Source organism: Schistocerca cancellata, chromosome 1 (assembly GCF_023864275.1).
Source record: "Schistocerca cancellata isolate TAMUIC-IGC-003103 chromosome 1, iqSchCanc2.1, whole genome shotgun sequence".
Classification (NCBI taxonomy): Eukaryota; Metazoa; Arthropoda; class Insecta; order Orthoptera; family Acrididae; genus Schistocerca; species Schistocerca cancellata.
Genome location: NC_064626.1, coordinates 479,285,591 through 479,312,640, shown reverse-complemented (window position 1 = coordinate 479,312,640; position 27,050 = coordinate 479,285,591). Strand labels below are relative to the sequence as shown.

General features: G+C 42.3%; 1 protein-coding gene across 1 annotated transcript in view; it reads left to right on the top strand.

Annotated features, from left to right (window-relative positions):
- LOC126184398 (uncharacterized) overlaps window positions 1-26,665 on the top strand; it is an 89,797-nt gene extending 63,132 nt beyond the window's left edge. The window contains exons 4-6 of the mRNA XM_049926820.1: window positions 1,139-1,255; window positions 1,373-1,438; window positions 26,538-26,665. Of these exons, the coding sequence (XP_049782777.1) occupies window positions 1,139-1,255; window positions 1,373-1,438; window positions 26,538-26,665 (311 nt within the window). The remainder of the gene's footprint in view (window positions 1-1,138; window positions 1,256-1,372; window positions 1,439-26,537) is intronic.
- The last annotated feature ends 385 nt before the right edge of the window (window positions 26,666-27,050 follow it).

The window sequence follows — 27,050 nt, the reverse complement described above, 5'->3', positions numbered from 1 at the left end:
ATGTTACTCATTGCACGTTCTGATCTGCATATCCTATTAGTAGTAGGATGAACTGAGTTTTGAAGGAATTTCAATCCTAAAAGTGAATTTTGTATACAAAGTGATACTCAGATTCTGGTTAACGTTAATATTCTGTTGAAGTCAGTGATATACTATGACCAGACTAATAATATGCAAGTAATGGGAATTGCAATAACATCTTCACAACTGCGCAATTTTACACGAATTTATTGCGCGATTGTTGGGCAAGATTAATCATTTTGTTACCTTATAGTTTTTAAGGGTAAGAGTGTCTTCGATTCGTGATGTGGCAGACATCCTCCTGCAATTCGATTTTTTTGTCAAAACTGCTGCAGCATGTGGGGCGCAATTTCTTCAGCTGCAGTGTAGTTTTTCAGAGGTCAACTTGTGTCGCCTACTTAGTAGCGTACTGAAAGTAATTTTCATGCAGTTCTTTGCAATGACAAAAAAGCCTCAAAAACTTCGTAGAGCAAATACGGAGAAACGCGTTCATTCGAAAGACATAAATTACATGAAAACAATTTTTACGTCAGTGAATTGTTACGTATACTCCGTAAGCTCACGAGGCTGCGAGAGAGAATAATGTTGCATTCTAATACCTTGCACGTACTTAACGCTACCTTCCGTGAAATACCCAAAAGCAAAACCCAAAAGACATCAAAACCCCCAAGGAAATATTCATGCAATTGTCCTCATTCGATTAGCCGCGAAAAGCACCCACTGAGGAAATTCTGGACTTCGTTAAGGTCGGGCAGTGCCGTTTCACCTTGTTTGTGTTGTATACGGCTTCTTGAGCATTCTAATCGCTACGTGCTGTTCATTCATTTCATATCGGGACAAAGTACACTAATCTATTGAAAGGTCTTAAAATACTTACTGAACTACCTTGTACAGTATTTTAGCTTGAAACGAACTTTATGAATACAGAAGCAAAGAAAATATTGAGAAAGTCTTTGCTTGAACATAGCCAGCACGCAGAAAACTTACAATAAAGTGGTAAATATTCAGTTACTTACGAAAGAAGAGAGAGATGACAACCAAAACCACATCTTACAGTCAGCGTTGCGTAAGACATATACATGACGGCATGCTGATATAAGAATCTGTAACTTTGCAGATCCACCGCCGTGCAAAGAGAACTGGTACAACTGCGACCTTATAGACGACAGATTCGCATGCCAGCTGAGACTGTGTCCATGGTCACACGAGCCACTACTCCCTTTGTCTGGGAAGGGTAAGTTCCGGGACCTTTAGCGAGGCTTAATTTGTAAGAGAAATACTGTTTTTTTTGTCAATAATATTTTCTTTTGTTGTTTTTTAACATTATATATTGTGTTTATGTTTCTTGCAGTCGTTGATTGGTACGGCTGCACAAAAACTGGGGACCAGGTTGACTGCTATCTCAGCAATCTTGGTGGTAAGTCTACTTAGAAATTTGGAGCACTTGCTGTCATTCCCATACACATGAAAGCACTGTTTTCGTTAATGCTGGCTCGTTACATCTGGTAAAGGTGAAGAAAAATATGTCTCTAAAATTATGCGATTAGGAACATCACATAGTTGTGATCACCATCAACAATCGTTTGGCATTTGCTGCTGCATACTTTCCTTCTCTACACTTTTCCAAGAATTGTGAACATCAGCTATCCGCGTCTATGTCACTTCTGTACGTTTCCTGATTCATGAGATGTGGAGAATTCCGATGTGATAGATGTTCTGTGCCACTCTGAACACCATGTAACCACAGGGATGAGAAGTTAAGTATCAGGGATTGCAGACTAGCATCATTTTTGTGTAGAATTAAGTTGGATAAGTTGGATGAAGGAGGATTTGCAACTTACGTAAAAGTTGCACACAAAGACAAAAATATTGAAACAAACAGTTTTTGTGTAGAGCAGAACCTAGAACCATGTGCTTGTTAAAATTTACCGCAGAATACTTCTCTGGTAATTGTAATAGTCCAAAGATCCCCTCTATGAAACTTTCAGCTGTTTCTGAGAATTCTAGAAGCATTATTGGCCTACCTGGCAGACAGTAAAAAGACAGTTAGTAGTGTTTGGAGATTTCAATGTAGATTTCTTAAAAGATACAGATAGGAAAAATGATCTGGAATCATTATTTAGGTGCTTAAGTCCAATTTCAGCAATCAGTTTTCCAACTTTTGTGTGGTAAAACAGTATGACTCTGATTGATAACGTTTTTCCAGACAGTGCTCAGACTGAAGTATTTAATGTGTACCTAATTGTTAATAGACTATCTGCCTTGATACACAAGTAATGAAAATAAAAAAATGTAGCACCCTACAGTCTTGAGGCAGATTCATAAAAAGCAATGAGGCAGTTGAAAGAGGATGCATGGGAAGAAGTATATATAGAAATAGAGCAAATGTGAAATTCCATCTACTCCATAGTTCACTTATGTCAATATTTTGGAATTGCTTTCCTGAAAAGTTATACACAAAGATCAATTAAAAAAAACTTTGCCATGGATAATTAAGAGAATCAAAATTTCATGTAAGAGGGAAAAGGAAAATTATGCAAAGAAAACATCAGTCTGTGTACAAGATACCATAACAGTTAAACTAAATGGCAAAGCTATGACTGATAATTAATAAGTTGCAAGTACTTTTAACAATTACTTCCTAAATTTAGCTTAAAAATGGGATTAAATGGTTCAATTGAAAAAACAAGAGCGTATACAAATGCCATTTCATAAAACTTTAACATCTAGAAATAGCATGAACATCTGTCACTGTAATTAATAGAAATATAAAAATTCTGCAAAACAAAAACTCATATGGTGTTGATGGAATTTCGAATAAAATTCTGAAAAGTTGTCCTTAATGAGATAATTATGTAATTCATCACAGGCACAGGGATTTTTTTTCTAGATAGACTAAAATATGAAATTGTTAAACCTCTTTACAAGATAGGTGACAAGAAAGACTAGTTTCCTTATTGACATCTTTTTCCAGAATATTCGAAAAAGTAATGTACTCAAGACTAGTCTCACGTTTAGGTCAAACCAATTTACATACAATATCACAATTTGGCTTCCAGAAGGGTTTCTCGACTGAGAGAGCTACTTAAACATTTACTCATCACATATCACAAGCCTTAAATAATAAAATATTGCCAGCTGGAATTTTTTGTCATCTTTCCAAGGCATTTAATTGAGTAACTCATGTTGGACTCTTTGAAAAACTCAGGCTTTAGGAAACTGTCGAATTTACACACAACGGATTTGAATCATGCTTAACAAACATAATGCAAAAAGATGTGCTGAGTAATTCAAACAATGTTGGAAGAATACAAAATTTTAGTGATTGGGGATAAATCGCAAAGGGGTCCCAGGGTTTAATTTTTAATCGATTTCTATTCCTTATAGATGGGAATGTCTTTCCACTTAACTTTCAACAAGCAGAATTGATACTTTTTTCCAGATGATCCCATTAGAGTGAAAGCAACTGTAGAGATGGTTAATGATGTTCAAAGCATTATTAACCCTAGCAATACCAACGCATTTTCCATAAGATATTGTACCTCAAGAGGGTGCTTCATACCCACCAAAAAAATAAAAAAAATTAAAAACTTCATTAGTTGCTGACAACTGTTATTAATAACATTCCTTCTAACTAGGTGCTGAAGTACAAGTAGTATAAGAAGGGTCCAGAATCTGAAAATATCTTTTAGCACAATCACAGCACTAGCACTGCATTTTCTGTGTCATGTATGCAGAGAGGAGGAGTAATTTATGACCACCTCAAAAAATTTAAAAGTAGAGTTTTCCATTAACTATCGTGACTTCAATTCACAACATACTTTTTAAAGATATAAACATGTGCAAGAAGTGTCAAGAACTTGAAAATATGAATATAACATTTATTACGAAAACTCACAGTCAGTACTAAGGCCTAAATTGTTGGTTTACATTTACTGAAAAATAAAAAAAACACCGAATCTGGTATAGGAAATCACTAAAAACCATTATAATGTATTCAAAGTTCTAAAATATAAAGTACATTACTAGATTACAACGATTTCAAAACATGAACATATAGTACTTACCCCCTCCCCCCTGCCCCCCCCCCCCCCGGTTCCCCCGACTCTTAGTGTTGCAAGGGTTAAGTTTTTTCTGAAAATGTACTCTCCCTAAATTTTGAGGAAATGCATTATATTCAGTTTTCTACAACACACAGTGGTGTACCAACAATTTGTGTAACATGGGCAGGAACCAGTAAATGGAGTGGAGTGCTCCATATTTTTCAGTGTACATGTCGATGAAACTGAACAAGCACCATATTACTGTGCTTCTCAAATAATGTTCAGCTACTTTTGCTCTTCGTGTAATTACTAGTTTTAGAAACAAACGGATCAACCTCCTGACATATTTTGCATATCTTCGTCTGTATTCTTTAAGACTTCTGTCTTGCAATTGCACAGTGACATCTCAAATCGAGGCATCTGCTTGACTTAGCACAAAATTTTGGCTATGAACGGTGATAAGAAGACCATCAGCATGACATAACTTAAATTACGGGTATTGCCTGAGATTCAGTCAGGTATGCCGCGTACTTCCTGGGAAGACACACCACAGCTGCCGATCCGAGTCGACCTGAAGTGTCTGTTTACAGTACCACGCCGTTCACCCCATTGAAATGACCAATCGCATCGTTGTAGTAAAATACACTCTATTACAGAAAAGAAGCAGACGTCTGGCAGCCAATATTCCGAGTTTCTCTTATAGCTGTAAGGATTTACACCCAATGTGAGCTTCAGATCATAAATATAACAGGCAATAATTTCGCTAACGAGGCTACTTATTGATGTATGGTTGTTATGCTTGGGTCCACAGCTGAATTAAAATCCTAGTCACTTTCCCCATACTATAGTTTATTCTTATTTAAAATAAACGCTTGTTTCATGGGCCATTACTTCATTTCAATCCCTTGTGCATTTTCAAGACACATTACGCAAGAAGTGTGGTATAAGGATCAATTTCTGAAACACATCTCATGATCAACGCAGCAGTGTGGAATATATCAACAAGTAACAAAGTCACACATTACCAGCAAACAAGTGTACTCTCGTGCATTTATACTCTACTGCAAGAATGAAAAAGTAGCAACTCTTTCTTGGTTCTAGGACACAGTGCCGACCGTGGTGACCGAGCGGTTCTAGGCGCTTTAGTCTGGAACCGCGCGGGTTCGAGTCTTGTCTCGGGCACGGATGTGTGTGATGTCCTTAGGTTAGTTAGGTTTAAGTAGTTCTGAGTTCTAGGGGACTGATGACCTCAGAAGTTAAGTCCCATAGTGCTCAGAGACATTTGAACCATTTTTTTAGGACACAATGTCTGTAAATTGTACAATAATTCTTCTGCATACATAATACATCTCGCATAAGGATCATGAGAATTAGATATCATAGATATGGGCACGTGCAGATGCATTAGCATAGTCATTTTCACTCGCTCCTTGCACAGTTGGAATAGTACAGAAACTAATAAAAATACGAAGTATTCTCCATCATGTACTAAATTTATCCAATACACTTTCGTGTGATCAACGTCGTCTTACGACCAAATACATTCTAAGACAAAAAAAGACGATGCACCACAAATAAACTATCCGAATGGTTGCAAATCGGTAGAAGTTTCAGAAAAACTGGATGATTTATTCTGGAGAAAGATCTTCACAAATTAAGAAATTCAATAACGCGTTAGTCCAGCTCTGACCCTTATGTAAGCAGTTATTCGGCTTGGCATTGTTTGACACAGTTGTTGGATGTTCTCCTGAGCGATACAGTGCCAAATTCTATCTAACTGGCGCGTTAGATTGTCAAAATCCCGAGATGCTTGGAGGGCCCTCCCCATAAGGCTCCAAACGTTCTCAAGTGGGGTGAAATCCGGCGACCTTGCTGGCCAAGGTAGGGTTTGGCATGCACCAATACAAGCAGTTGAAACTTCCACTCTACGCAGACGGGCATTATCATGCTGAAAGCCTAGGATGGCTTGCCATATCGTCAACCTACCATTGTGCTGTAACTGTGCCGCAGATGACAACCAAAAGGGTCCTCCTCATGAAGTGAAATGGCACCCCAGACCATCACCCCTGGCTGTCGGGCCGTATGACGGGCGACAGTATGGTTAGTATCCCACCGGTGTCTTCGGCGTTTCCAGCGACGTCTTCGCCGGTCATTTCGAAGATGGACTCATCACTGAAAACATTTCTACTCCAGCCAATGAGACTCCAGGCCAAATGTGTCCGAAACGAGTGTAAACGGATGCCAATGGTAGTCGGCGCCTCCGTGCGCCCTTAGTTCAGTCCCCTTTCTGTGAGCCGCCTATTACTGGCCCTTATAGTCCCTAAAGCACGACTTGCACATCGGATCGATGATGATGATGATGAATATGGGTCTCTGAGTGCCTCTCGACGATTGCTCTGTCCTCACGTTCTGTCGTCTCTGTAGGTCGACCGCTTCCTTCTTGACGCTATGTTTGGCCATGTTTCACTCATTCCTGCCCAAATCGTCGAATAGTGGCATCGCTTTATTCAAAGGTGGAGCAATTCGCCGATTACTCCAACCGGCTTATTTCACAAGTGCTGACATCTGCATATATTGTTCACGCGCCTGTCTGTGAGGCATAGTTACTGTCCAACTCAGTACACGGAGTGAAATTCGCAGAGCGTTTAATACTCTGGTATCGACATGTCTTCAATCTACTATCCTCGCTAGCTGTACAGTGGAACTGCACTGCAGCGTCACACATTCATCCATCGGCCGCCGAAGTTTACAATTTTGCATCTTCCGTCGATACCTGTATGAATATTAATTTGTGACTAATTTGCATAACTCCTTGGTGGTGCGTCGTTTCTTCCTTTTTTTCGATTACAGTGCACACAGTAGTACGTTCGTATAACATCACTGTTAGAGTTTCATATGGCCTGTAATAACGTGTTTCGGTGTCTACATTAGTTCGTTGTGTGCTGTAATACGACGGCCTCAATTATTTGCTGAATGTACTCCAATCGCTGTCATCCGCTGCAGTTTTTACCCTCTACACTTCCCTGTAGTACCACGGAAGTCATTCCCTGATGTCTTGTCAGATGTCCTATCATCCTGTCCCTTCACCTTGTCAGTGTTTTCCACATATTCCTTTCCTCTTTGATAATGCGGAGAACCTCCTCATTCCTTATTTTATCAACCCAGCTAATTTTCAACATTCGTCTGTAGCACCACATCTCCAATGCTTCGATTGTCTTCTGTTCCGGTTTTTCCACAGTCCATGTTCCACTGCCATACAATGCTGTGCTCCACACGTACATTCTCAGAAGGGTCTTCCTCAAATTAAGACCTATGTTAGATACTAGTAGACTTATTTTGGCCAGGAATGGCTTTTTTGCCAGTGCTAGTCCGCTTTGATGTCCTCCTTTCTCTGTCACTCACTGGTGATTTTGCTGCCTAGGTAATAGACTTCCTTAACTTTATCTACTTCGTAACCAGCAATCCTGATGTTAATTTCATCGCAGTTCGCATATCTGCTGCTTCTCGTTACTTTGGTCTCTCTTCAATTTACTCTCAGCCCATATTCTGTACTCATTAGACTGTTTATTCCAGTCAGCTGATCATGTAATTCTTCTTCACCTTCTCTCAGGATAGCAATGCCATCAGCGAATCGTAACATTGATACCCTATCACCTTGAATTTTAATCCCACACCTGAACCTTTCTTTCATTTCCGTCATTGCTTCTTCGATGTACAGATTGAATAGCAGGGGCGAAAGACTACATTCCTGTCTCACACCCTTTTTAATCAGAGCACTTCGTTGTTGGTCGTCCATTCTTACTATCCCCTCTTGCCCATCTCTCCCTATAGCTTAACCATACTTTTCTTAGAATTTCGAACACCTTGCGCCATTTTACATTGTCGGCTCTTGTTCCAAATCAACAAATGCTATGAACGTGTCTTGATTTTTCTTTAGTCTTGCTTCCATAATCAACCGAAACGTCAGAATTGCCTCTGTGGTACCTTTACCTTTTCTAAAGCCGAAATTATCGTTATCTAACGCATCCTCAATTTTCTTTTCCATTCTTCTGTATTTCTTGTAAGCAGCTTGGAAGCATGAGCTGTTAAGCTGATTGAGCGATAATTCTCACACTTGTCAGCTCTTGCAGTCTTCGGAATTATGTGGATGATATTTTTTCAAAAGTCAGACGGTATGTGGCCAGGCTCATACATTCTATACACCAACGTGGATAATCGTTTTGTTGCCACTTCCCTCACTGATTCCAGAACTTCTGATGGAATGTTGTCTATCCCTTCTGCCTTATTGGATTTTAAGTCCTACAACGCTCTTTTAATTTCTGATTGTAATATTGGATCTCCTGTGTCTTCTCAATCGACTCCTGCTTCTTCTTCTGGCACATCAGACATATCTTCCCTCTCATAGAGGCCTTCAGTGTTTTCTTTCCACCTAACCGCTCTCAGATCTTCATTTAACAGTGGAACTCCCGTTACACTGCTATTGTTGCCACCCTTGCTTTTAATTTCACTGAAGGTTGTTTTGACTTTCCTGTAAGCTGAATCCGTCCTTCCGACAATCGTTTCTTTTTCGATTTCTTCACATTTTTCATGCAGCCATTTCGTCTTAGCTTCCCTGCATTTCCTATTTATTTCATTCCTCAGTGACTTGTATTTCTATATCCCTGAATTTTCCTGAACATTTTTGAACTTCCTTCTGTCATTGATCAACTGAATTACTTCGTCTGTTACCCACAGTTTCTTCGCAGTTACCCTCTTTGTACCTATGCTTTTCTTTCCAACTTCGGTGACTGCATTTTTTGCAGATGTCAATTCCTCTTCTACCGTACTGTCTACTGAGCTACTCCTTACTGCTTCATCTGTAGCCTTCGGGAAGTTCAAGTGTATCTCACATTCTCTATCCCACTTCTTTTCGTATTGATTCTTCCTGACCAATCTTTTAAACTTTAGCCTACTCTTCATCACAACTACATTATGATCTGAGTCTATATCTCCTCCTGGGCACTCCTTACTATCCAATATCTGATTTCGGAATCTCTGTCTGACCATGATGTAATCTAACTGAAATCTTCCGGAATCACCCGGCTTTTTCCAAATATACCCCCTCCTCTTGTGATTCTTGAACAGAGTACTCGCTATTATAGCTGAAATTTACTACAGAATTCGATCAGTCTTTCTCCTCTCTTATTCCTTGTACCAAACCCATATTCTCCTGTAACCTTTTCTTCTACTCCTACTCCAGTCCCCCATGATTATTAGATGTTCATCTCCGTTCGCGTACTGTATTAATCTTTCAATATCCTCATATACTTTCTCTATCTCTTCATCTTCAGGTTGCGACGTCGGCGTGTATACCTGAACAGTCGTTGCCGGTGTTTGTTTGCTATCGATTCTGGTAAGAAGAGCCCTATCACTGAACTGTTCGCAGTAACACACTCTCTGACCTACCTGTATATTCATAACGAATCCTGCTCCCGTTATACCATTTTCTGCTGTTGTTGGTATTACCCTATACTCATCTGACCAGAAATCCTTGTCTTATTTCCATTTCACTTCACTGATGTCTTCTACATCTAGACAGGGCCTTTACATTTCCCTTTTCAGATTTAGTAGCTTCCCTACCACATTCAAGCTTCTGACATTCCACGCCCCTTCGCGTAGAACGTTATCCTTTCATTGGTTATTCAATCTTTTTCTCATGATCACCACCCTCTTGGCAGTCCCCTCCCGGAGTCTCTGGAAAATCTTGCCAGTGGAGAGATTTTCAATTACGGACCACATGTCCAGTGGATACACGTTATGTGTCTTTAATACAGTGGTTTCCATTACCTTCTGCATCCTCATGCCATTGATCGTTGCTGATTCTTCCGCTTTTAGGGGCAGTTTCACATCCCAACCCCACCCCTGAACCTCTGTCCACTCCTCCACCCTTTTGACAGGTTCGTTGGCCAGTAGTGTCAGTGTCGTCGTAACTGCCGTCTGCTTCACGTCTGGTGTGCAGCGAGCTACCTTAATTTAAGTATTAACTGTATTTTTCTTACTTGTTACTTCTTCTTCCGTGTGTTTTTGCTTTTAGGAAGCTTTAATTGTTGAGTGCTAGTAATAGTGTTCCATAGATTTCGTGTTTGTTTTGAATACAGTCAGAGAGAGTCCCTTTAGTCAACCCTAGTGCCAGTAGTGCTAGTGTTTGTTTTCAATACAGTCCAGAGACAGGTAGTGCTATTTTCATTGTTTTCTACAAGAAGTGGCTAGCAACCACAGTTTAGTCAACAATCAGCCGCCTTTAGTGAATTAGCAGTCTAGTTAAAAGTTGATTAACTCTCTACAGTAAATTGATTTCTTAGGATGGATAGGATGTGTGACTGCTGTGTACGGACGCAGGAGGAGCTGGCCACTGTTCGCGAACAGCTGAACGTGTTGATGGCCGCGGTCAGCCGTCTTCAGGCTGCTGCCTCGGAGTGTAGCGGCAGTGGGGAGTCTGGTGCGTCGCATGGTACACCCCTGGTGTTACATGCTTCACCCACTGTCCCTGCTGTCGAGACATCTTCGCGGGTACCGGGCGCGGTTGGGCCACCCTCTCCCCAAGGGGAGTGGCGGGTTCAGAGGCGTTCGCGGCGCACGAGGCGGAGGGTCAATGTGAAGGCTGGCCGTGTGGCATCGCCCGCTCTGCCTGTGAGTGGACATGTGGCCGCTCCTTCAGCAAGGTCCGAGCAGGCACACGGGGGGAGGGGTTTATTAGTTATTGGGAGCTCCAACGTTAGGCGGGTGATGGAGCCCCTTAGGGAAATAGCGGAAAGGTCGGGGAAGAAGACCAGTGTTCACTCTGTCTGCTTGCCGGGTGGTCTCATCCGAGATGAGGCCCTGCCGGCGGCGATAGAGAGCACTGGGTGCACCCGACTGCAAATTGTTGCTCATGTCGGCACCAAGGACTCCTGCCGTCTGGGTTCAGAGGTCATCCTCAGTTGGTACAGGCGGTTGGCGGAATTGGTGAAGGCGGAAAGCCTCGCTCGCGGGGTGGAATCAGAGCTAACTATTTGTAGTATCGTTCCCAGAACCGATCGCGGTCCTCTGGTTTGGAGCCGAGTGGAAGGCTTAAACCAGAGGCTCAGACGATTCTGCGGAGATCTGGGGTGCAAATTTCTCGACCTCCGCTATCGGGTGGAGAAATGTAGGGTCCCCCTGAATAGGTCAGGCGTGCACTACACGCCGGAAGCGGCTACAAGGGTAGCGGAGTACGTGTGGAGTGCACATGTGGGTTTTTTAGGTTAGAGAATTCCCTCCCTAGGCCCGACAAGACGCCTCCTGAGACGCGGCAAGGTGGGAGTAGGCAAAATGCAACAGGGAATAACAATATTAATATGCTAATAGTAAACTGCTGGAGCGTCTATAGAAAGGTCCCAGAACTGCTCTCATTAATAAACGGTCACAACGCCCATATATGGAATATATACCGCACAGACAGGCTGGACAGTGAAGGGCGAGGCGTGTTTATAGCGATAAGAAGTGCAATAGTATCGAAGGAAATTGACGGAGATCCGAAATGTGAAATAATTTGGGTGAAGGTCTAAAGTAGGCTCAGACATGGTAATTGGATGTCTCTATATGCCCCCTGGCTCAGCAGCTGTTGTGGCTGAGCACCTGAAGGATAATTTGGAAAATATTTCGAGTAGATTTCCCCACCATGTTATAGTTTTGGGTGGAGATTTTAATTTGCCGAATATAGAGGGGGACTCAAACGTTCATAACGGGTGGCAGGGACAAAGAATCCAGTGAAATTATTTAAGTGCAGTATCTGAAAACTACCTTGAGCAGTTAAACAGAGGACCGACTCGTGGCGATAACATATTAGACCTTCTGGTGACAAACAGACCCGAACTATTTGAAATAGTAAACGCAGAAGAGGGAATCAGCGATCATAAAGCGGTTACTGCGTCGATGATTTCAGCCGTAAATAGAAATATTAAAAAAGGTAGGAAGATTTTTCTGTTTAGCAAAAGTGACAAAAAGCAGATTACAGAGTACCTGACGGCTCAACACAAAAGTTTAGCTTAAGTACAGATAGTGCTGAGAATCAGTGGACAAAGTTCAAAACCTTCGCACAATATGCGTTAGATGAGTATGTGCCAAGCAAGATCGTAAGAGATGGAAAAGAGCCACCGTGGTACAACAACCGAGTTAGAAAATTGCTGCGGAAGCAAAGGGAACTTCACAGCCAACATAAACATAGCCTTGCAGACAAACACTTGAGAGCCGGCCGGAGTGGCCGAACGGTTAAAGGCGCTACAGTCTGGAACCGCACGACCGCTACGGCCGCAGGTTCGAATCCTGCCTCGGGCATGGATGTGTGTGATGTCCTTAGGTTAGTTAGGTTTAAGTAGTTATAAGTTCTAGGGGGCTTATGACCACAGCAGTTGAGTCCCATAGTGCTCAGAGCCATTTTGAAACACTTGAGGAGGGCTATGCGAGAGGCGTTCAATCAATTCGAAAGTAAAGTTCTATGTACTGACTTGGCAGAAAATCCTAAGAAATTTTGGTCTTATGTCAAAGCGGTAGGTGGATCAAAACAAAATGTCCAGACACTCTGTGACCAAAACGGTACTGAAACAGAGGATGACAGACTAAAGGCCGAAATACTAAATGTCTTTTTCCAAAGGTGTTTCACAGAGGAAGACTGCACTGTAGTTCCTTCTCTAGATTGTCGCACAGATGACAAAATGGTAGATATCGAAATAGACGACAGAGGGATAGAGAAACAATTAAAATCGCTCAAAAGAGGAAAGGCCTCTGGACCTGATGGGATACCAGTTCAATTTTACATAGAGTACGCGAAGGAACTTGCCCCCCTTCTTGCACCGGTGTACCGTAGGTCTCTAGAAGAGCGTAGCGTTCCAAAAGATTGGAAAAGGGCACAGGTCATCCCCGTTTTCAAGGAGGGACGTCGAACAGATGTGCAGAACTATAGACCTATATCTCTAACGTCGATCAGTTGTAGAATTTTTGAACACGTATTACGTTCGAGTATAATGACTTTTCTGGAGACTAGATGTGTGTGATGTCCTTAGGTTAGTAGGAATCAGCATGGCTTTCGAAAAAGACGGTCGTGTGAAACCCAGCTCGCGCTATTTGTCCACGAGACTCAGAGGGCCATAGACACGGGTTCACAGGTAGATGCCGTGTTTCTTGACTTCCGCAAGGCGTTCGATACAGTTCCCCACAGTCGTTTAATGAACAAAGTAAGAGCATATGGACTGTCAGACCAATTGTGTGATTGTATTGAAGAGTTCCTAGATAACAGAACGCAGCATGTCATTCTCAATGGAGAGAAGTCTTCTGAAGTAAGAGTGATTTCAGGTGTGCCACAGGGGAGTGTCATAGGACCGTTGCTATTTACAATATACATAAATGACCTTGTGGATGACATCGGACGTTCACTGAGGCTTTTTTCAGATGATGCTGTGGTGTATCGAGAGGTTGTAACAATGGAAAATTGTACTGAAATGCAGGAGGATCTGCAGCGAATTGACCCTTGGTGCAGGGAATGGCAATTGAATCTCAATGTAGACAAGTGTAATGTGCTGCGAATACATACGAAGATAATCCCTTATCATTTAGTTACAAAATAGCAGGTCAGCAACTGGAAGCAGTTAATTCCATAAATTATCTGGGAGTACGCATTAGGAGTGATTTAAAATGGAATTATCATATAAAGTTGATCGTCGGTAAAGCAGATGGCTTCAAATGGCTCTGAGCACTATGGGACTTAACTACTGAGGTTATCAGTCCCCTAGAACTTAGAACTACTTAAACCTAACTAACCTAAGGACATCACACACATCCATGCCCGAGGCAGGATTCGAACCTGTGACCGTAGCGCTCACGCGGTTCCAAACTGATGCGCTTAGAACCACACGGCCACACCGGCCGGCGGTAAAGCAGATGCCAGACTGAGATTCATTGGAAGAATCCTAAGGAAATGCAATCCGAAAACAAAGGAAGTAGGTTACAGTACGCTTGTTCGCCCACTGCTTGAATACTGCTCAGCAGTGTGGGATCCGTACCAGATAGGGTTGATAGAAGAGATAGAGAAGATCCAACGGAGAGCAGCGCGCTTCGTTACAGGATCATTTAGTAATCGCGAAAGCGTTACGGAGATGATAGACAAACTCCAGTGGAAGACTCTGCAGGAGAGACGCTCAGTAGGTCGGTACGGGCTTTTGTGAAAGTTTCGAGAACATACCTTCGCCGAGGAGTCAAGCAGTATATTGCTCCCTCCTACGTATATCTCGCGAAGAGACCATGAGGATAAAATCAGAGAGATTAGAGCCCACACAGAAGCATACCGACAATCCTTCTTTCCACGAACAATACGAGACTGGAATAGGAGGGAGAACCGATAGAGGTTACTCAGGGTACCCTCCGCACACACCGTCAGGTGGCTTGCGGAGTATGGATGTAGATGTAGATGTAGACATCTCTGGACGGAAGTTTTCGGCCGCCTAATGATGATTTTTAATCAAAACTTAAGTGGTGGCAGATTTCGAAGCCGGGAGAGTGGACGCTTTAATCACTAATCAAAGGGGCTACCTCTACGCCGGCCGGAGTGGCCGTGCGGTTCTGGGCGCTACAGTCTGGAGCCGCGTGACCGCTACGGTCGCAGGTTCGAGTCCTGCCTCGGGCATGGATGTGTATGATGTCCTTAGGTTAGTTCGGTTTAAGTAGTTCTAAGTTCTAGGGGACTGATGACCACAGCAGTTAAGCCCCATAGTGCTCAGAGCCATTTGAACCATTTGTTACCTCTACACCGTTAGTGCGGCCAAAACAAAATGGCACAGCCCACTGATAAACTGCAGTCTCGTGCAGTGATTCGTTTTCTGCATTTGAAAGGGAGTGACGCTGAGTTGTTGGTCGTGTAGGGCGACTATGTACCACAACATGACAAAGCGATTGCGTGGTGCAGACACTTCCAGTGTCATCAAACAAGTCTGAATGACGAAGAACGAAGTGGCAAGCCGTCCCTCTGTGAAGAACCGAGAATCGGATTCGAGACCCTGGTGCTCGAAGACGCAATTGTGGCTATAGCGGAAAAAGTGAATATCAGTTTCAACATCGTCCACAGCAATTGGAACATGACATTAGTCGCTACCTGTTTTTTCTTTCTTTTTTTAAAAAAAGTAAAGAAAACGCAGAACCGAGGCAGTAGCAGAAATGTTACACAAATTTCTTTATTTCCTTCCATGATCACAAACTTGTTAGGTCTTCTGGCTAGCGGTTTCAGTCAGCAACGACCATCTTCAGATCTATTTAAAAATCATGTAGATACCATATTTTATGTATGTGTGACGACGCTAAGATGATTCTGTGCTTATCTTTCGACAATGCCACTATGACTCCATTATATTAGGACATGATTTTAAAAGAGGTCTGACCGAAACTCTTTGTCTGAGAACGTAACAAGTTTGTGATCACAGAAGGAAATATAGAAGTTTATTCTACACTTTCTGGTCACTGTTCTATTCACGACCATTTCGCAGCTTGGGAAATGTTGCAGCATTGTCAGGCGACTTCCTTAGCCTTTTTTGAGTGTGAACTATTGCTGTGTGCATCACAATGGCCCCGAAGGAAAGGACCAAAAAGCAAGCAATGAAAACAAGTGGCTCACCACCGACGAAAGAGGAAAAGAATCAAATATCATGCTGAACCCATTTTAGGGACTGTCATGGTGTGGTGCTAACAGATTATGCTCATAAGATGCAAACAGTCACAGGAATACATTAGCAAAATCTCCTAACGAGATTACGGTGGCTGTACAAACGAAACGTTGCGAAAAAGTTGTCCAAGTCTGCGCTTTTGCTCCACGACAAAGCCACAGTTTCTTCTGAACAGGATAGAGTCATTCGTGCTGCTTCTTTGGGCTATTAAATTATGCCTTAACTCCCGTCCTTCTGGTATTCTCCTGACATGGCGGTTGGTGACTTCTTTCTCTTTCCTTGGTTGAAGAAACGATTAACTGTCAGGTGTTTCAACAATGACGACTGTGTGATTTTCGAGGGGACATTATTTGCTGTGCAGCCAAAATGCATACTTCTACAACCAAGGTGTCCACCAAGGCATCCATCGTTGCCAAAAATGTGTCACGTGGAAGGGTGAATATCTAGAGAAGAGCTAAATAACAGCGTCGCCAAGTTTAATGGATGCAGCTTGACGTTTTCGGAGTGATAGTGCAGACTTTATGACCAGCCCTCATATTCTTTGAAGTGTACATTTAATGGGCTACTTTAGCATCTCTTCAGCATCTACTGTGCGAGCTACTCCTCTTCTGAAACCTGCTACACGTCCCTGTGACTTACGCAACACAATTCCCACGAATATTTCCGTCCATTGTGACAAATTTCATCCAATTACCACCTCACCTCTTGCGGTTCCTTGTCTCAGACTGCTCAGTACAGTAGGCACTATAGTCCATATAATTTTGGCTCTATAGGTATGGAACACACATCATGCTATTGATTTGTGTTTTAATAACTGTAATACGAAAGAAAAACTTACGACAAAAAGGAAAGGGGAAAAGTTTAAGAACACGTCCTCAATAGTGTGAAGCAAACTGGGATTTATGGAATTAGCGCAGAACAGGGTTTCATGACAAGTAAAAGTTCAATACTATGTTCTTCTTTTTCTTCTTCTTCTTCTTCTTCTTAATGTGAACAAATGTGGTACCCCTTGATGTTAAGAGACACTTATGCCAAAACAGGTTGAAACCATTGCTAGTACATCTACTATCTCCCAGGCGACATACGCCGCCATCAGATCAAAATCGACGTCTTTATTCCAGGAGTAATAATTTTCTTCCAGCACAGTATTTTTATGCATACCTATTATCTCCTTCCTGAACACTTGCTGCTTCAGTAATGAGTAATAGCAGTCATTTTTCTTCTATTGTTGGATAACTGCGGTTTTATGACAACTTTTATTAGGGACTATATGTGTTATGAGGGAGTTAAGAAGGTGTTGAAGGTGTTGAAGTGGCATCTGCAAAACGATTGTGGATGTCCAGAAAATATTCGCACACTTTTCTTTTTAATTCAATAAATAATATCCTTCTAAGTGATGAGCTACATAAAAAATTATAAGACACTAATTAATGGAAATATGCAAACTAAATCAGTTAAGTTGGTCATTAGTTTGCCCCAAAACCTAGAAAAATACTAGAAAGAAAGTATTTCTAAACTTAGTTATCTGAGTAGTTCGCTAATACGTTTTGATCTCTAAGATTTTCCGGGAGCTTATTAATCACTAATACTTTTCTTGTAGCCATGTTTTGATTAGAGAGGGAGGAGGAAATTTGGGGGAGGGGGAGAGGAATATTCGGTGCATGCGTGGCATTCGATAAGACATATGCGTCGTGGGTAGTGTGAAATAGCGAACATGTCATGGAGCTCAGTGTCCGTACGTAGGCTGGACACGTGCTTGGCGAACCCAGGAACTGATGAACGGCGCCAGTCCTCCGTAGCCGTGAACTCTGATCAGGCGTCAGCGACCCCGGTGCGGCGCGGCGGTAGACGTCGTGTACCGCAGGAAAAGTGGATCTAGGCTTAAAGCTGCACAAAAATTTATTCTTAGTATTTAAACGGGAGAAAGGAACTTTAGAGAAGGTATCACCCTTCTACATAAGAATACCGTTAGAGGCCCGTGAAACGATTCCGGAATGGAATGCTCGGAATAGAATAGTGGCAAACAAGCAGAAAGGCTACCAAATTTTCGAAACTCGGGTGAACAATTGAAGAGATCTGATAAAGAAGTGATTGAATTGGTTCAAAAATGGTTCAAATGGCTCTGAGCACTATGGGACTTAACTTCTATGGTCATCAGTCCCCTAGAACTTAGAACTACTTAAACCTAACTAACACAACACCCAGTCATCACGAGGCAGAGAAAATCCCTGACCCCGCCGGGAATCGAACCCGGGAACCCGGGCGTGGGAAGCGAGAACGCTACCGCACGACCACGAGCTGCGGACTGTGATTGCATTGAAAAGTTTCATGGAACGAGTAAATGATAGGCTCATAATAACTGCCGCTTTTATAATAACTTTTGACTCACCTATATTGTCAGAGTGCACAAGAAAGACTACCTCCGTCTGAAAGTGAAATCGTTCATCCCATCCATTAGCGGTGGTTCAGATGCCAATGGTATGGACACATGACACGTTCACGTAAGGGGCTCCGTGTGTCAGTCGTGGTACAACCAACAACGTAACATGCGTTGCGTGCGGGCACAACTTCCCCAGTCGATGTGAACTTCTCCAGTGGTTACACTGGATGGAGCGGTGGTAGTCCTGTATTCCTCAAAGAAAAATAAGGAGGACGAGGTCCAAATCACCAACAGAGTACCTTTCAATGAAGTGAAGAAAAATTACGATTCATTAAAGTCCTTCACCTTCAGTTCATCATACAGGATCTTTCCAACGACAGCGTCACTAAGCTGGAGTTGCCAAACATTTTTTTTCGAAATTCTCTCTCCAAAGAAGATGCAGTAAATATTCCAGAATTCGAATCGAGAATGGATGGCAATATGAGTACTTTCAAAGTGCATCCCTCAGTGTAGGGAAGCAACTCAAGCTACTTAAGAAGTCAAGTCTTCTGGGATAGACGATACACCATTTAAGTTTCCCTCGGTGTATGCTGATAAAATAGTTCCATTTTTAGTAATTATATACTACCGTTCACTACACGAAAAATCCGTTGTAAAGGATGGAAAATGGCAGAGGTCACATTAATACACCCATATCATTGACACCAATTTGTAGTAGGATTTTGGAACATATACTGTGATCCAAAATCATGAAACACCTTGAAGAAAACGATATATTGACACATAACTAGTAGGTATTCAGAAAATATCGTTCTTGTGAAACACAACACGCTCTTTATTCAGATGAAGTGGCGAGTGCTACCGACAGGGGCTCCCAAGCTGATTCTGTATTTCTTGATATTCAGAGGGCTCTTGACACCGTTCCACACATGTGGCTCCTAATTAAATAACGTGCCTGTGGAGTATCGTCTCAGTTGTGCCACTGTATTCGTGATTTCCTGCCAGCAAGGACACAATTCATAGTTATGACGGGAAGTCATGCAGCGAATCCGAAGTGATATCTCGAGTTCTTCAAGGAAGTGTTTTAGGCTCTCAGCTGTTCTTAATCTATATACACGAGCCAGCAATTTTCCAGCTTCAGCCCCTGTTGTTTCACGACATTCTGATAGGTATCGGAACCATAAGTAACCTTCAAAATGGCGTCTGTAACGGAGATGCGTTCGAAGCAGGGAGCTGTTCATTGAGTTTCTTTTAGCGGCCAACCAGAGCGCTCATGGGCTCTTGAAGAATGTCTATAGAGACCATGCAGTGAATAGTAACGCGGTAAGTGAGCTGGGCGAGGAGTCTGTCGTCACAGCAACAAGGTCGAGCAGACATGTCCGATCTGCTGCGTGCCGGCCGGCTGCAGACAGCTGTGACTCGTGAAATTTTGGAACGTGCGGACACTCTCATTCGAGGTGATCGACAAATGACTATCAAATAGCTCGCTGCTCAACTGGACGTCTCTGTTAGTAGTAGAACAGTCATGTTTGAAGTGTGTTACCCTACTGTCAGGCAATTGAAGAAACAATTCCAGAGCATTCGTCGCCACAAAAATGTAAACGAACTTCTCCTTCGCCATGACAACGCAATGCCTCACACAAGTCTGCGCACCCGGGAAAAGATCACAATACTTCAGTGAACTGTTCTCAGTCCCCCTACATCCGAATCTCGCACCTTCCTATTTCCAACTGTTTGGACGAAAGGAGGATGCACTCCGCGAGAAGCAGTGATGGGGAGATTATTGTTGCAGCAAGACTTTGGCTCCGACGTCGACTAGTGGAGTGGTACCATACATGCCCTCTCAGTAATGTGGCGCAAGAACGTCGCACTGAACGGAGATTATGTTGTAACAAGAAGAGTGGGGAATATGATGGTATATTGGAATCGTGAAGAAAACCCACCTGCTTTGAAAAAAAAAAGTGTTGCATTATCTATTGAACGCCCCTCGTAGAACCATCTCCTAGAAAATTTACTGCGAAAGATGAAACAAAAGCTGCGTGTTATTGGCAGTACACTTAGAAGATGCATCAGATCTAATGAAAATACTGCCTATATTGCGCTTGGCCGTCGAATTTTGGGGTATTGCTGCACTGTATGAGATCCCTACCAGATAAGACTGACGGAGGGTATAGGGAACATCAAGAAAGGGCATCTCGTTTTATACTGTCGTGGAATATGGAAAAGAGTATCAGAGATATGATAAGCAAATTGTGGTGGCAATCATTAGAACAAAGGCATTTTTCACTGCGGTGATAATCTTTTCAAAAAATCTCAATCACCAGCTCTGTCCTCCGAATGCAAAAATATTTTGTTGACTCGCATCTACTTAGAAAGAAATGATCTTTATAATAAAATAAGGCGTATGAGCATTCGCTTTTCCCACGTGTTATTCGAGAATGCAACTGTCTGAAAGTGGTTCTATGAAACCTCTGCCAAACACTTGAGAGTACATAGCAAATTAAGCACAACCAAGTAGATGTAAAACAGACGCATGCGCTTAAATTTCATTCTGCTCGCTCGAACTTGCAAACTACTCTTTTCATTTTATTTTTATTTGCAGCAATAAATTATTTACACAGTTAAGGAAAATACTATCTTACTGAATAATCGTCATTCGGAAACCTTGGTTGTTATCAAATTTTCACTTTATGAAAACGAAATATTAAGAATGTACCGAACTTTCTCCAACTCCTGACTAGGACACTGTCAGAGATCTCTGACTCGCGATAATTTGAAGTTCACGCGCGGGAAGCTAAGCGATGGCCCCTTTGATGTCATTACGACAAATCGATCGTGTTGATATAGTTAACTCGCTATTACGTTTTCTCATCGCGCTTTCTGCTTTAGCTGTGGAAGAAACCGGAATACGGATACAAAACATACTAGTTCAGTATTGCCATAATATTCTGGTAGCAGTGAGAGAGATTTCTTTTGTATGACAAAACTGAGTGAGATGAACATTACTCGGATTCGGCTGCTGATAATAGTCTTCTTATTAACGATCAATACCTACGGAACTATGGTTTTTCTTTGCAGGTATTCGTAGAAATTCAAAGAAAAGTTCACATTCTTTTTTAACTAAACTAATAACGCACAAATGAGACGTAATTCTTAGAACGTATGTTAGCTACAACAAAAAGACACTGCACAGTTTATGTTTCATAAAGTGATACGCTACTACGTAGCAGAGAGGTTTCATTCAAAGGTCAACATAAATATTGCACTTCAGTCTTCCTCCAAATGTTTATATTGCTAAACACATGAATTAAAGAATTTCACTTAACTGAACGGGTGCAATTATCTGCAGCTTCACCGTTGCCTGCTACATGCTGCATGACTACGTGACCTTCTTGAATTTTCCCACGAATGTAGTGCACGCTGTCGTCAATGTATTTCCATCTCTTGTGAAATTCAAGATCTATGGCTAGCGTAATGGCATATGCATTATCAACAAGGAGAACAGGAGCAGTCTCCAGTGGGGAAATTTCTTCGAGAGTTTGTACAGCCATATTGCTTCTCTCAGTGTTTAATTTCAGCAGTCCCCATCCCCACCCCATACCAGCCATAAAAATAAAAAGATTCGATTTCTGAAAAATTCTGATGAAATTTACAATATGAATTAATTTTTTAAAAAAATACTGTTCTGAAATTCGCCTTTTAAAAAATAAAAAATTTCTTATAATCAAATCATCAAAAGACACAGGATTTCATATAAACAACAGGTGCTACTGTCCGTCCCCAGAGCAGTGTCCGATTGCTTTCAGTACGGTTTCTCGTATATGTCGTATGTCTGTGTCTCTGGTATACGGTATATGTCATTTCTGCTCGATATATATCGGCACATATCGATAGTCTTCGTGACTATGACATCAGGTTTTTAGCTGCTGCCAGCTGCAGCCTTCAAACTGTTGCATTGTAGCTGTTTGGTTAACATTATTTACACAGTCTCGTCACATTACTGTGACCACCACTCAAAAGCCTGAATAACCATCTTTTGCAGCACAAACCGCTGCGAGACGTGCAGGAAGAGAGTCAGTGAGGTTCGTGAAGGTATCGACATGGATGTTGAGCCGTGGTGACTCCAGTACCGTGGCCAGCTACGCTATGTTACTCGAGGTGGTCCCACAGATTCTTGATTGGGCTTAAATCCGGGGAGTTTGGTAACCAAAGGAGTAGGTAAACTCTTGCTGGTGCTCTTCGCACCACGCACGTACACTGCGAGCTGTGGGACACGTTGTATTGTCCTGCTGCTAGATGCCATCGTAATAAAGGGAAAACAAACTGCATATAAGCCTGGATATGATCCCCAAGAATAGATGCATACTTGTAGTGATCCATTGTGCCTTCATGAACGACGAGATAAAACAGACCATAATACTCTCTCCTGATTGCAGACGTCTCATGCTCTATAAGCCAAAGGCCATCTCTCTGGTGGAGCATGAAAAGTGATTCATCTGAAAAAGCCACCTATCGCCACTCAGTGGACGTCCATTTCCTGTACCGGCGTTTAGATTACAATCTTCGTCGCCGGTGAACAGCAGTGAGGATGGGTGCATGAACCAGGTACCTGCTGCGGAGGCCTATACGCAGCAACGTTCTCTGTGTGGTCGTTGAGAAAATATCGTTGGCAGCCCCTCGGTTCATCTGGGCGGTCAGATGCACAACAGTTGCATGTCTGTTAGACCGACACGTCTCCACAGCTGTCGTTCACTCATGACACTTGTGGCCCGAGGCAAACTCATCCTGGTGCTCTCCAAAAAAGCAACTGAATATGTTTGTGCTTTTTTTTGTAGAGGCACCGGAAAAATTCTGATGATATTACTCTAGACGCTGTCACAGATGGTTGAAATGACACTGTTATTGTTGTCACTTAACTCTTTCAGACCTTCTGGCTACAATTGCGTACACTATCTTTTACTGTGTCTTAGCTACAACATAAGCATTTTCTCCCAAATGGAAACCTGAGTTATACATTTGAGAACGTTCAGCGTCTTTCCATCATGCGCAAGTGCTGCCACTGTTGAACAGCACTATGAAAATAGCAGTAAGTCAGTGCAGCAGTATGCAGCAGCTCGTGACCACTAGTATACTCGGATTTGTTTGGTTCGCTATATTCCACCGTATAATTGAATATTATTATTGTTATTTTACATGATAATTATTGAATGATCATGTTACTATTTATTACTACGGATAATATTTCGTAATCAGTCGTGAAGCCATGTGCACAAAGTGTGTTTTGAAAACGGATACTTATTGTTCTACAAATCTTGCATCTAAAATCATTAAAAAGTCATCCAAAAGCATTACATTATAAACTGTGGTACCAGTTCCACCATTTCACCCCACTTGAAGTGGTGTCCTGAATGGATGCTTTATGCACTGTTATTTCCTTTTAACAAATTAATCGCAAGCGTGGTTCATGTTCATACAATGATTTTGTATATTAATTCTTTACATAAGCACAGCATTACATTTTCTCTTTTTTATTTAACAACAGTCTAAAAGTTATACAGGAATTTCAAAGTTTGAATTTTTAAATTTGCCTCCTAGTGTCTCCACTAATGATACATTGCTTTTGGGCTAAGTAAAGTTCACCCCTCTATTTATTCATGTTTTATATAAAAGATTCAAATATGCGTTCTTTGTATCTCTTAAGCGATGCTGTGCATCATTATGTATGCAAATTTTGAAAAAATTAATATCTCTCATAACAGAAACGTTACAACCTTGACAGAGGGTATAATTGTGTGCTTCTTTCCTGGCACAGGTAAATGTTCTCTCAAAATAATGCAGAAAATAGAACGCTAAATTAGACAGACGAAGCACACAGTAGGTTCATTATACACAGAAGCGCCAAAGAAACTGATATAGGCAAGCGTATTCAAATACAGAGATATGTAAACAGGCAGAATACGGCACTGCGGTCTGCAACGCCTAAATAAAACAACAAGTGTCTGGCGCAGTTGTTGGATCGGTTACTGCTGCTACAATGGTAGACTATCAAGATGTAAGTGAGTTTGAACGTGGTGTTACCGTCTGGACATGAGTGACGGACACAGCATCTCCGAGGTAGCGATGAAGTGGGGATTTTCCCGTACGATTGTACCGTGAGTATCAAGAATCCGGTAAAACAGCAAATCTCCTGCATCGTTGCGGTCTGAAAAAGAACCTGGAAGAACGGGACCAACGACGACTGAAGAGAATCGTTCAAGTGACAGAAGTACAACCCTTCCGCAAATTTCTGCAGATTTCAGTGCTGGACCTTCAACAAGGTCAGTGTGCGAACCATTCAACGGAACATCGTCGATATGGACTTTCGGTCCCGAAAGCCCACTCGTGTTCCCTTGATGACTGCACGACACAAAGCTTTACGCATCGCCAGGGCCCGTCAACGCCGACATTGGACTGTTGATGACAGGAAACATGTTGCCTTGTCGGACGAGTCTCCTTTCAAATTGTATCGAGTGGTTGGATGTGTACAGGTATGAAGACAACCCCAGGAATCCATGGACTCTGTATGTCGGCAGGGGACTGTTCAAGCTGGTGGAGGCTCTGTAATGGAGTGGGGCGTGTGCAGCTGGAGTGATGTGGGACCCCTGATAGATTCCGATACGACTCTGACAGGTGACGCGTATGTAAGCATTCTGTCTGATCACCTGAATCCATTCATATCCATTGTGCTTTCCGACGGACTTGGGCAATCCCAGCAGGGCAATGAGACACCCCACCCGTCCAGAATTGCTACAGAATGGCTCCAGGAACACTCTTCTGAGTTTAAACACTTCCGCTGGCCACCAAAGTCCCCAGACATTAACATTATTGAACATATCTGGGATACCTTGCACGTGCTACTCAGAAGAGATCCCCACCCCCTCACGCCCTTACGGATTTGTGGACAGTCCTGCAGGATTCATGGTGTCAGTTCTCTCCGGCACTACTTCAGACATTGGCCGGCCGACGTTACCGAGCGGTTCTAGGCTCTTCAGTCCGGAACCGCGCTGCTGTCTCAGGTTCGAATCCTGTCTCGGGCATGGATATGTGTGATGTCCTTAGGTTAGTTAGGTTTAAGTAAGTCTAGGGGACTGATGACCTCAGATGTTAAGTCCCATAGTGCTTGGAGCCATTTGAATACTTCAGACATTAGTCGAGTCCATGCCACGGCGTGTTGCGGCACTTCTGCGTGCTCGCGGGGGCCCTACACGGTATTAGCCAGGGGTACCAGTTTCTTTGGCTCTTCGGTGTATATAGCCATTCCTTCACAAGTCTGCCAACAACCAATTTAGGAAATAAAGTAAGTTTTTGAAAACAGACACACTTATTATTTATTTATTATTATTTAAGTTGGCTGACAGTTCTAAAGATTAAACTGGTGGTACTATAGTACCTAAACTGATGTTTAATGTACGTTTTAAGTACAGTAGTACTTGACAACATTGAAAGCGCCAACTTTAAACACAGTCTTTAATCCTGTAAGCCAACTTTGAACTGTGTATTCTGATGATGCTATTGTTCATTTTAAGATCGAAACAGGCCAATAAAAATACTAAGTGAGATTACGGTCGTTTTCAAAAACGTAGTTTTAACAGTCGCTCCCCCTTCTGGCAATGCCTGATCTTACTAACTTTAGAAAATAATCCATCAGTCCACAAATGTTCCAGAACGGATTAATAAAAAATAGAAGTTCCTTAAGATAGTGATGTTAATGCTTCAGGTGTTCTCTAATGTCTCCACCCACTTGAGTACGACGCATAGAAAGTTCATACAACAATCCGAAACTGTCAGAAAAGCCCATATTTGCTATGTTGTTCAATTCGTAGGTCACACTGGCTTCAACCTCGGTTATGCCGTCAAAGGGTTGACCCTTCATGCGAATATCTGCACTTTGACGTTTTGTTGTACGTCCGTATCGATAACACCAAGTTTCCTCACCCGTCAGGATTAAAAAAAAATGGGTCCCTCTTTGCATTTTAATCAAGTCGAGGCAGGCGTCTTCTGGAGAATGTTTTGAACGCTTGGTTTAGAGATGTTGCTCCATAGCGATTTGTGATATAACAGTCTACCCAACTCTGGCCACACGTCCTCTATTTAACACTGCCTGCTCTCAACTAACTAGTCAAATACTCATCTGTTGCTAACAGTTGTTGGTTCAATTTGCCACTGCAGTTAGAGCGCTGACCTCGCTTTAATGTCAGGAATGACATTAGTCTGGACACTTTTTGGAGGGACGGTGTATACTGCCAATGGGTATGACAAGTAGTCTTGCTCTGTGTGAATTCTGTAGAAGATAACTTGCTTCTACTATGCCAGTTTAATTGTGTCTTCTATGTTTGTCCACCATTGCAGAGCGCAAGATTCATCATCACAGCTGGCCGCACATGAAGCATCATGATGGCTTCCACGAGCATCTCCCTCACTACGAGTATGCTGGTATGGAACCCGAGTACCGAGACGCGAGACACGAAGATCTCTGACAAACTGCTGGAACCAACTACTGCCTTCCTTCTGTCACCGGCTTAGAAACGGTGTATGGTCAATGAAGTCACCTACCCCGGCACTTTGGAGCTTAAATCGCTGCGTCAAGAAAGCCACTGGAGATCTTACTACCAGATATTGAGTAATGCTTGACTTACAATTTTTAATAGCACCATATCAAATAAATGCAACAAGATTAACATTAAACAATTGTTTCCTTACGTTTTTCTTCCGGTGATACTGCTAACCCCACATTCATATCCCTTATTTACCCTCTGCTGAATAGTTTTAAAATGGTCAAGTTGATGATGTCTTACAAACACAGGATAAATCGCATTGGAAACACGCGTGCGTAAAGCTACCTCGTTTGACATTTAGACTGCC